Source organism: Tigriopus californicus, chromosome 3 (genome assembly GCF_007210705.1).
Source record: "Tigriopus californicus strain San Diego chromosome 3, Tcal_SD_v2.1, whole genome shotgun sequence".
In the NCBI taxonomy this organism is placed as follows: domain Eukaryota; kingdom Metazoa; phylum Arthropoda; class Copepoda; order Harpacticoida; family Harpacticidae; genus Tigriopus; species Tigriopus californicus.
This window is the reverse complement of record NC_081442.1, coordinates 2,169,081-2,181,578: the sequence shown is the minus strand read 5'-3', so window position 1 is coordinate 2,181,578 and position 12,498 is coordinate 2,169,081. Positions and strand designations below refer to the sequence as shown.

General features: G+C 36.7%; 1 protein-coding gene across 1 annotated transcript; it reads left to right on the top strand.

Annotated features, from left to right (window-relative positions):
- Positions 1 to 5,823: 5,823 nt before the first annotated feature.
- LOC131878068 (cuticle protein 7-like) lies at positions 5,824 to 6,599 on the top strand. The gene is made up of 2 exons (XM_059223969.1): positions 5,824 to 5,829; positions 5,871 to 6,599. Exons 1-2 carry the CDS (start codon positions 5,824 to 5,826, stop codon positions 6,315 to 6,317), a joined length of 453 nt encoding a protein of 150 aa, XP_059079952.1. The 3' UTR covers positions 6,318 to 6,599.
- The last annotated feature ends 5,899 nt before the right edge of the window (positions 6,600 to 12,498 follow it).

The window sequence follows — 12,498 nt, the reverse complement described above, 5'->3', positions numbered from 1 at the left end:
TGGATCCATGGGATGCGCTCCCCCTGGCCCCTCGTCTATCCAATTCGTCTGCTTCTTTCAAAAAATCGGTATGGATCGGAAGCAATTGATCTGTTTTCTTATCGTATGTTTTCTAGTTCCGTAGTAGTTAATTGATCGTGCTTCTTTTTCTTTCTCTCGGTTTTAGTACTTTTTCCCAATTGTGCCATTACTCTTTTTCACACATTGTGTCTGTGAGTGGCTCCCAACAATAAACGATAGCATCAACAATTACCTCGCACTCGGGAATGACCGCAGGTTCGCCCATTTAAGCTTTTAAAGCAGCAACTTATGCATGCTGTAATTTATATCCGCAAAGAAGCTTGGACTTGGCACGCCTGGGATCGAACCAGGATTCACAAATTGGAAAGCGGATGCTCTACCAATAAGGTATCCCAGCATGCCCCAAGAAGTTCAACTTATAGGGAAACTAGAAGAAGAAAAAGGGAGGGAAAAGGGATAAAACAAACTAGCACTTGACTTAGAAATAAACCAAGGATCTCTTACTCTAAGTGAAGCGAAAATAATTTTGTGGATTTCATTTATTTTGAAAACCATTCTTAAATAGAAAGACACGATGCGAAATCGGCGTTTGCAAAGGAATTCAATTCTGCAATTAGTTTGTCTTGATGGCCAAGATCGTATTGAAAGTAGCCGTAGCCTTCTTGTCCAGCACATTATGGTTGTCCTATTTTTCCACACGGTTCCAGTTCGACGCATGGTTTCAGCGGACATGATCCAGTTAGAATTTCTAGTTAGAATAAACGATACACAACACATTCGTGAATCAAAATTGAAGCTTGCGAAGTAAAGGTTGAACACGTAAGCGAAGAGTTGTCATAACGTTGCAAGTTGACAACAAAAAATCCTGGGTACATTTTTGCAATATCGTTCTGTTTATTGGTGACAAATGTCTTTACTTATAAAAAGGATTGTTTTCAAGAATTGAGACAGTGGAGGCTTCAGAAGAACATCGTCGAAATTTCATTCTGCACGAATTCCTTCAAAAAAAAAAGGATGCCCGGTTATCTTAGGACAAAAGTTGATTTGATAAAATCGACTGTATAAAACGAATAAGCCTGCTTCATTAACAACCTAATTATGGAAAACCCCGTGGAATTGATAAAAATGCTGATCCATATGATCCCAAATTTGATACAAATCAGAAATGTGGCCATAAGAGTCAGAAAACTTAATCTTATGTTCAAAAGGTCAAAGAAAGGTCAGCCCGACGATTTTGGGGGACCTGAAGGGTTTTTGCCATGTCTGTGGCAAAATTTAGAACAACAACGTTCCAAATGAATTTTTCACATGTCATTTTTCCTGAAAGTAGCTTAAGAATGAAAAAAGTCGCAATTATCTCGTTTTGGCACTCTTTCCATTTCTAGTGAGGTTTATTTTTATGTTGATTATATCTTTTTAAGATAGCATGTTTAGGTTGACATTTATCGGTAACTGAATTTTGCTTTTTTTATGAATAATCCTGTCAGTTATCTACATACAATTGAATTAGATTATTACGAAGACTGTTCAAAAATTGGAAATGCATCATTTTTCACTCTTTCTAATCTTTTTGCATAATTTGCATTATTTTGGGTCTTCCTCATATTTTGCATTTTTCAACATTTAGGCTCAAAATGTCGAGTTTTCCATCATATCGCTCTTTTTCCTTGAAAATAAAGAAATTGCGAAAGGATGCAAAAAATTCTCTTCAACTATTTTATGACTTTTTCCCTAATTGGCGTGGTTATCTTGCACTTTGGGCAACAATTCGAGATAATGTCTCCCCAGCTTTCAAAAACAAAGCGCAAAAAATGCTTCACCTTTTTTGGTACATGTCCAAAGTAAGTAGTGAAAGAAAGATTTATTTTTTCACCTATGGTATGCTTAGAGGTACATCGAAAATTAGACGTAAAAAATGTCAAGCTGAACGGGTGCTTGAGTCTTACGCGACAAGTTCTGATCTGGCTAAAGCACTGACGAACCCAAAACTTTCTCCAGCAGGGCAATTAATTCTAGCAAGATGAAATCGCAGAGTAAATTTTTCGAAACCTTGATTCCACCTTTTCTGAATTACTGGAGGCTACATGCTAGACAATCACCTGATATAGATTAACTGAGCTCTTTCTGCAATCAAAATCATCTGCTTTGGCTATGTTTTGTACCCACATATGATCAGTTGGTCACTTGACAATGATTAGCTAGCCAAATTTTCGGTGTGTAGTTTTTTATATGTGTGCCTTTTTGCTCTTTTTTTGGGCCAAAATTTTGCCCAGTATACCTTTTATAGAGTTTGGTGTGACAAATTCTGTTTTTTGTGCGCCCTTTTTTGCGTGTGAAACTTTTTATCCATACGTGTGGCAGTTGGATTATCGGTGTCTTGTTCAAAAACATTTGTGCGCCTTTTTCTGTTCTTCATGTGCCAGTTTTTATGTCACCCACTTCACAAATCATTCATGGTATCAGGATGCTTCAAAACATGAACCTCTCCTAAGAGTTGTAGATAGGAGTCTGCTTTGAAATGTAGCAATTTTTCGCTGACTTCAAGACAAGACTCCACCCAAAGAGCAAAAAGTTCGTAAAAAATATTAATGACAACTTTTGACTTTGGATAACTAAACAAGTTACAACATTTTTTCACCTTTTTAAAACTTACTTTTACGCTTACAGAACTTATTTTGGCTGATTGTCACAACCTAAAAACAAACTATTTTGACGAAAAACATGAACTTTTTTTCGACCCTTTGAGATAGCGTATCGAATCTATTTTTTTTTTAGAAAAATGACACTTGGTGAAAAGAAACAAAAAGCATAATATCAATACAAAAAGCCGTTTTCAAAATGACCATCACTTGAACTTGTGCTTGAATTATGCTTCGGTGTCTTTGACACGCCATTGGTACAGGCACGAACTTCTTCCTCGATTATTGTGTCCCTTGCTATGTAAAGACAAGGACCTCTAGAGATGTGGACTGCAAACGGAAGCAAAAAATTCTTATCTTCTAAATCGTTCACTTTATTCCAAATAGCACTTGATGCGACCACAAGATCTTGTTAAATATATCAACTGGGCCAAGTTTGAGCCCAAAACTATGCTTTGGGAACTCAGGAGACATGTGCAAATTTATCTAGTAAATAATACATAAAATGCAAATTTTCGGCCTGCTCTAGATCATCTACACAAGTTTTTGACAGCTTAACTTTGAAACGAACCACCTTACAAATAAATAATGTAATATTGACCTGCCTTTGATTGAACAGATATGTATGTACGTTTCTGATTTTATATGTTTAGTTCGAAAAGTGGCTCAGAGTGGCTATGACCAAGAGCAGGCCGATTTGGCGAGAAGCTCGCTCACAGTCCATATTTCTAGAAGTTCGTGGTTAAGATTAATCTCCAGAACAAAGGCAATTGCATCTGGAGACGAGGGAAGCCACTGATCATTCGCTCCAAATTCGGAGAACATGTCACTGCAGTACGCTTGAGCAAACTTTGCATGAAGGTCCTCAGACAATTGCAGGCGAAGTCAGTTCTACCGAATCAGAATGCGGGCAAACATCGCCAATGGATTTGTGATGTGATGTACCTATTTATGTTTATGTGCCTCTGTCCAAACGTGTCATGCTCGCATCATGTTCTCCAATAATTCCCATGAGCATTGACCAAGTCTACATTGGGATTTCATTTCGTCTATATTCATGATAGTTCATACTAGTCGAATGCCACGTCATGACCTTCAACCAAATAACCTGTTCAAACCATCACTTTGGTCTCTTTTTAGTCTGATTTAGTTATGGCAAAAGTTAATGTTCAGGTCAACTCCTACTGAACAATATCAAAGAAAACAAGATAGAAATTAGTATATCACATATAGCACGGTAAACCATGCCCTCCATGCCGATCACGGCCCCGCCAGGAGGTCGGTCCCCGGAGACACAGATTCTTGATGATCCTAAATCAAGAATTTAAAAGAAGGCTAAGGTTTAAGCGAGGCGAAAATATTGCCTACTTCAACGGCAAGTACACCCTAGAGAATGTAATTTTTTTGGACGGTGTGAATGAAATTTGAAGGGAAAAGAGTTAAAGATTCAGCCCATGACCTCAGATTTTATTTTTCTTCTTCATTCTAAAGATATCTCACGTATATTTTTCATTCTATGATTAGAGAGCAAGCTTATTCATTTTCTGCACTGTAATCAGACCTGTGTTGTAATTGTCATTGCAATTTCAAGTACGTAATTGCCATAGCGTTTTAATAAAGTAGCAATTACTTGCATTGAGAATCAGAGAAATTGCAATTGATTACATTGTTAGAGATATATTGTGATAGTTCAATAACAAATTACAAAACGTGCATGTTTAAAAGCCATTGGATTTTTTGTTGATGTTAACGTTTCTCCATTTACTCTTGCAAATCTATTTCACAGAGTTACCAGAGCCGTCTTTCTTGGACAGCCTCGGTCAAATGTTTCGTAGAAACATTTTAATTTGACCCGTTCCAACGTATTCGTTTCGTTCCACCGACTCTGGTTTGAAAAACTTTCTGACAGCTCCGAACCTCAGGAAGGAGGCTCAGAAGGAGTCTGTGCCCCAACACCTCAAATTTCACTGCATAGCAAGGGTTGGCAAAATAGTTATCACTTCTTCGTAGTCTCATGAATGGCCCTTCAGTGCTGAAATCACTCTGATCTATGGCAAACCAGGTACCAGACCAGAGGCCAGTTTTTTAAACGCTCATACCTCTGAGTTAAAAGGCTTGGCGTTAACCATAATGAACATCCGCTCACCACTTTGGCGAGTGAAGTTTCATATCGGTAATCGTCCAAACACTGAGCTCTGTGGTACGATATTTACCAAACAGGCCTCAGATTATGCATTAAATTTATCTTAGCATGGGCGCTCATCGTATACATACTTTTATTTCTATTCTAAAGGGGTATTCTAAAAATGTAATTGAATTGTAATTGAATTCAAATTGAATGAAATTGTGATTTTTGTATTTTTGTAATTAATAATGTTTCGAAATGGATATAATTGTAGTCAAATGACGCATTTGTAAAAAGATAAATTTCGAAATGATATAATTGTAATTGATCACACCTAAACGAATGTATTTGTAATTGTAATTGATTACAGAAATGTAACTGACACAGGACAGGCCTGCTTGTTATTTATAGCCCCATTAGAGAGGATTACTTTTGAACAGTTGTTTGATTAAAGAATGAAAGTTAACACATATTCAAAGCGACCAAGGGCCAGTCTAGTGCAGAGATAAATACAACTCATTGTCCCCAATCGTAGGTGTGAATTTTCAACCTTGGCTTCCCCGTTGCCATTGTGGTATGTCATTGGTCAAAAATAGATTCCATGTCAAAAAATGAATGAATGAGGAGTCGAACTTGGATGTCTCCCTTGATTAGACAGTCTTACAGTACATGGTTCAAGTCAAATTCTCCTTCAACTGGGAGTAATTTTCCCTACCTAAGTTGATTCAAAAAGCGCAGAGGTCACAATGAAGGTGCCAATCATTTTGAAACAGAGTGAATTACCAACTTTGAATGAAAACTAGCTGGACAGCATCAGTCGTTGATCTGAATCTGTTACAAACCGACTTCGATCGAGTAAGAAACGGGTCCGTCGTCGCTTCCTTCTTCCTTCTGATCTGTCCCTGTCAACCAATGGACAAAGTAACCAACCAACCAAAGCAAACAAGATTGGTGAGACTCGACGGGTATAAAAGTCCTCAATAACTGGAGTTCATCATCAGTTCAATTTGATCTAAATACCCAAAACCAACCAAAAAAATGAAGGTAAAAAGACCTTTGACAACTATCTAGTCACCTCTTTTTAGAATAACTTTGATCATTGTTTAAAGACCTTCATCGCCCTCACCCTCTTGGCAGTGGCCTCTGCTGCTCCCACTGCTGACAAGCCAGAGCCCACCTACGAGCCCCGTTATGAGCCCCGATACGCCCCCGCCCCTTACAAGCCAGCCTACAAGCAAACCGCCTATGAGGAACCTCCCAAGTATGAGTACCAATATGCCGTAGCCGATCATTACTCTGGTGCCGATTTCAACCAGAACGAGGCCCGTGACGGTTATGCAACCAACGGCGAGTACCGCGTTGTCCTTCCCGATGGCCGTACCCAAATCGTGACCTACACCGTTCAAGACAATGAATCCGGATACGTGGCTGATGTCAAATACGAGGGCGAGGCTTCATACCCCGAGGAGAAGCCTTCGTACAAGCCCGCTTATAAGCCCGCTTACGAACCCGCTCCTGCCTATGAGGCCTAGATGCAAGGAAAACTTCAATATTTATCACGATATCTATTCGCAATAAATGCACTTGCTTCCAAAACAGCAAAATCAAATCATTCAGGAGAAAAAAATGCATGATCTTCTTGTTGGAAATATTTTTAACCTTAAGGTATAATATCCGATAGAGTTTCCAAAAGTATGTTATGAAATGTAAATATGTTTTTACAAGTAACTTTCATTTTCCGATAATTCAAGTATTTTTGTATTATCAATAAGAAAATTCCTTCAGCATGTGGTGGTTAGCTGGTTTTAACTGACGAACATACCCTGTCACTCTGTTCAGAGTTCTCGTCGTGTACGTACGCCATAAGCATGATTATTTGTTTAAAGATGCAAGAAATTGACATAATTCTGCCATGAAACCTCATCAAGATTTGTGGGAGTGGACGGGTATCTGCCAAAATTTGATGGAATTGATTTATAATTTTAAAGTGGGAGCCTTCCCAAGCTGACCATGAATCATGGCTTAATTATGAGAAACACGCTTGAAATAAGAAAACACTTCATGTCATTTGACACATATTTGAAGGCCAATATTTTACATGGAAAGTACGTAGAAAACGCGTTTAAGTCCTCATTAGCTCAAGAATGGGATTTTATGGGGATGTCCTTTTCTTCGCGAACGAAAAATGGAGCTTTAATGATGCCTTTTCCAACACCATGGCGTTAGTCTTTCCTCAATAAAAGGAACGGATCAGTCGCAATTAATTTTGAGGAAAAATTAGTTGTTATATACAATCTTTTATAATATTATAGGTTTTTGCCCCATCAAGAAGTTTTCTAAATGAATGGGGTTTTCTTGCTATAGATATTTCTAAAATTTGAAATTTCCTGTCATCATTTTACACTAATCAGTATTGATAGGTTTTTGCTTTCTACTGCATTAGTCTCATTCTTGGCCTCATTTATTTGGCAAGACGTTAAGGGGGTAATATCCTTGTTAGGTTTAACATGCCTTATGTCAATTTGAAATTTGGGAGGCAACGGATATATATGTGAAAAATTAACATGGTTTGATTTACTCTTACATTTGCTTTGTAAAACATTATACATGTTTTATTAGTTAAGATATCTTCAATTGGTTAAGTCGTAATGTCGATTTTGCCTTTTTCTTGAAAAAATCAACCCAATAGAAATCTTTTTTTAACTATTTCTTTTTCCGGACTTCTTTACCGCTACTGGCTTTGGAATCCGAACAGTTCAAGAAAATAAATTTATTTATTTTACTTATCTTTAATTAACATGTATTATTTGATTACTCGTGCAGTTCATTGCAATTTCATGAAAACCAATGTCATTTTAAGGTAATGATCAAATGTACACTAAGCTTTTAGTCACGCTTCAACTTGAAAAATCTAACGCAAAATAGAATACTGCAGTTTTTGCGCATACCATTATGTAACAATCTTTCAAGGAGTTTTGAATTTCTTTTCCTTTATTTGTTTTCCTGATGTCTTTTTTACGACTTAATATGCCATTTTTAACCAGTACAACAATTTTAAAAAGAAAGAAATTTTGCCGCCTAATTTTGACAAAAACTGGAACATTCAACCTACAATAGCTAATTAGCCGCTTTTTGTCCTTTTTTATTGTTTTGCAGACTTCCTTACTGCTACTGGGATTGGAATCCCAACAGTTCAAGACAAGATATTTATTCATTTTACTTCACTTTCATTTATATACATTATTTGATCGACCAACGAATTAGAGTTGGCTGATTTGGATAACCCTTGAATATAAGGTTGAACCGGAATTTTAGTCAAAAACTTGTCCAAGTCTGACTTAAATCTTGCTACTGGATCAACCCCTACACAAACCCTACGAATATTTGAGGGCAGCAAATTGAACAATGAAGGAGCCCGAGAAAGANTGTACGAGAGCTAATACAAGTGATTTGCATTTTGGGACGTTTTGAAATATCTTGATGTACTTTTTTTAAGGAAAAGCTTGCCAGAATGTGGGTTTTTGGTTCAGGGGCAAAAATTTGTCAGAATTATGGCACGATTTGTCACCACTAAGCGTATTACGTTAGCCGTTCATAATAGTACATTACTGCAGGGAAACTCAACCAGGCCAACAAATAATATGATTGTAATTTAAAGCAAATATGCTAACGCTGGAAGTGAAGCATTGACCTTTTCTACGTTTTTTCGTTTTCATTCCTTCATCCGAGTCCTTGTTCCATTACCCTAGAGCTTATGAATTGCTTGAAGAAAGGAAAAAGTAATGCTGTTTTACTTTTACCATCCAATAACCATTATTTGCACACTTTATGATATTATGCATGATTACAAACTACGATTGCACATATTTGTTGGGCTGAAACCTCAACCTTTGCCTAGAGATTCAAAAATGGCTTTCTATATCGCATTTTGTCAACCAATAGTACGAACTTAAGTGTAATGTTGTGGGTCAGGCGCAAAATCTTGTTGGAGGAAAATGGAATTATTAATCTATTCGGGAAAAAGCCCTGCATTAGTTCAGCTACAAAATTTATGAATTAACTGTCTGGCAGTAAGAATGTGAATTTACACTTTTTCATGGTATCATTTTATATATATTGCACATCTTAGCTCTGCCTCTGTCAGAAAAATAAACCGAATAGACATAAACAAGTATGTTGATCTCACACTCGTACAAAAACCTTTTTGTGCCACTTTATTGATGAATTTGAACAACTCCAGCAAATATGTAAAAAAAATTCATCAGAAAAACTAACTTAAAGTTAATATGATTTGCAAAAAAAAAACAATACGTAGCCGATTGTGACTCATTTATTGAAATAAAACACTGACATGGCAGTTTATTGAGCCAAAGAAATCATGAAGACACCAGCACGCCCCAAGCTTTGCTTGCGTCAAAATATATATTTTTGGGATACAACAATGGCTTTCAAATCTGGGATTCACATGGAATCCGCAAGAATTAGATAACTGATTAGTTTCCTAATGAAACAAAAGATTTATTCACCACTTAAAAACGAAATCACATCCTCAAAAAGAATCATTTGAAATTGGCTTACAATATCAAAGAATGGGTTAACATCACAAGTAAGAAATCCATTGACGCCTTTCAACTTCGAAAACACAAATACACTAAATAGCCTGTACAAGGTGCTTCAAAAATATTTGAATTCCCGCCTTCGGTAGTAGAGCTATTAAATCTCATCTTCTATGGACAATGGCTTTATAAGATTCTGGGACAAGCAAACCTTAGCGTTGCCATCACAAACGAGAATTATTTTATCCTCAATGTCTCTGAAAAACATTTTCCAGCCCTATCCCCATTTATAGACTACGATAACCCTGATGGAAACTAAATTTATGTAAAAAAATATGGTTTATATGTTGCCAGGGTTTATTTGAATAACTGGACATTTTGGTCAGTTCTTTCTTCTTTTCCAACCAAAAAAAGTAGTAGCCCTGACAAAAAGAGTCTCTCCCCAAAAGACGTTTTAGGTAATTTGTCCCAAATCTGATGAAAGAAGATGAGACATATAAAAAAACCTAGGTCTAACATTTTTCCTTGATGTATTGATAAGCGCAAGTCGGTGTATTTTCATTACATTTACATTTTTAGTTTTAATGGTCATGCATGGAATACACCAGTCTCACAAGAGTGAAAGTTAAATTTACGGATTTTAACTGTCATGCTTACTCACAAGTGGTGTAATAGATTGGGTTGGATTTGGTTATAGTTGTGCTCCTTGTCATTGAAGTCTTGTCAAAGATTTGACCTGAACGTTACATGAAATGTTGATTATCAATGAATGTTCTTGAATAAGATGAATTTTTCTTCTAACATTTTGACCAAAGGAACGCTTTTTCTTTATAGTCAAACAAATGTCATAAAAAGTGAATTTGAGCCAAAATAACCCCAAAGAACAAGCGAAGAAATGAAAACAATTCAGTTTCAGTATTTCGTTAAAAAAAGAAGAATGAAAGTACCAACTTTGCACCAAAATCTTTTCGCAACATCACTTGTAATCTTGCGCAACTGAAAAGTAAAACCAAGACTCAAGTGCAGCTTTTCTGGATTGAGAAGTATTCGCACACATTTACTGAGTACAAATATATTATTTTAAAGTATCATATGTGGTTAGACAGCTTTTACCTTGGCATTACTTTAATTTACTCACATCTAGCAATTGAGAGGTTGCTACTTTTGTGTTTGAAGTCCCGTGTGTAAATTAGCATTTTTCAAAGTGACATATTCCACAACACGGTATTAAGAATACTCTTCAGTATCAGATTAAGCTGTCAATTTAGCCATTGCAAAGTGATGCTTATATTGACTCGGAATAATCGATTTTGTCACTTAAAGCAAACTGAAAATACATATTTGGAATCAATAATTATAAATGTGCTGAAGATATCTACAGAAGGTTGGCTTTTTTTTGCAACTTCATGAAAATTCATGATAAATTAATGAAGCACTTTTGGTCGAATTCGCACCAAGCTTTTAGTCACGCTTCAAATAGGAAGACCTCAACGCTAAATTAGAATCAGTATTGTAATATTTCAACGTGGTATTTAGAATCTTATTTCCAAATCCTTTTTTTCAAGTGTGTCTTAAGTGACTTATAGTACGATTTTTAGCTAATGCAGCGTAGCAGTGACGCCAAGGTACCGTCAGGGAATTTGGCGGCTAATTTTAACAACAACTGCAACATTCAGCTTGTAAAAAGTTAAGTAGCTGCGTTATATATCCCACATTTTCTACTGAAAGTGCTGCTAACTCATTTGATTAATTTGATATTCTCAACTTTTTGTCATATGTGCCGTTCCGATTTGATGTATGAAAACAAAGTCAAGGCTTCCACAGTTGAAAATTTGATGGGAATCAGGGTGAAAATCGTGTGTAAGACTATAAAGCCTATAGTTTAAACTTCCGTTTAAATGTTAATGTGCTCACAGTATTAAGTGAATTAGAGGGCTAGTCGAATAGCCCTCTAAAGTGCATGAAAAGGACTGTAAATCAAGTTTCGTGCTCTGATTTTGGGTTTTGTTGTCGCATCATTGAAAACAAAACAAAGAAGGGTTGAAACGAGTCTGTTGTAGTGATGGGATCAAATCTAATTTCGAACTCAAGGTTGCCAGAAAACGTGAAATGTGAAAGCACCAGCCGATTCCATTGCAGCGTAAAAAGTTAAGTTTGAGCAAAAAGCAACCCTGGTTTGACGAAAGAAAAACCGGGGTTACTTTTTGAGGCTATCTAACGGGTTTCCGACATTCCAATAGTAATATCATGCATTTGAACTTCGATTTAACGATATTGCCCGTCAGCAGAGAATATATCTTTGATTCGAATTTCATCGTTAAATCCAGACTTGCTATGAAGTAAATACAGTATTTAGGAAGCAGCCAAAATATCGTTCAATCGAAGTTGGATTGTGTGCCATTGAAAATGTAAATTGGTAGCAACCCTAGTTGCAATCCATCGTGAGTATTTATTTGATCCCCCATCTGCAGTCTGTTGTGGTTTTTTACTGCACCTCAATGGGTAACCATTGAACAAAGATTACTGATGGGCTTAAATAAATAATCACGGGAGGTTGCGACTAGGGCTACCAAGTTACATTTTCAGTGGCAGGTGGCATCACTAGCGGAATATTGGAAACCCGTTAGTTAGTCACAATAAGTAACCCTGATTTTTCTTGATCAAACCAGGGTTTCCTTTTTGGTCAAACCCAACGTTTTAAGTTAGGTTGGAAACGGCTGGTCCTTTCACTTTCCTAGCTTTCTAGGAGTCCTGATTTTGAAAATTTATTTGATCCCATCACTGTTTTTAGTGATGAGTCATCCGATTGAACGCAGCATAACCGTACACATGCAAAACTAAAAAGGGGTCTGTCTGGCTTGCTGGCAGTGCACTTGGCTTTGCTTCCTTTGTGATCGTAGCCTGATGGGAAAGAGCAAAGGCCAGAGCGAGCCGTGGGTGAACTAGATTTTTATTATGCGACAGAGTTGTGCTTCAAAATTCAAACAAATGTATTTGTTAACGTTTTGCTGTAACGGCTCAATATCAAAACATTGATTGCTTGAATTTGTTGTGGTTTACACTTCATCTTTCGCGCAAAAGGTGTGTTAACTATTTGCTTACTTACTACTGTTGGTTCTTGAACAAATCATTCCTGAAATAAATCGAATCAAATCAA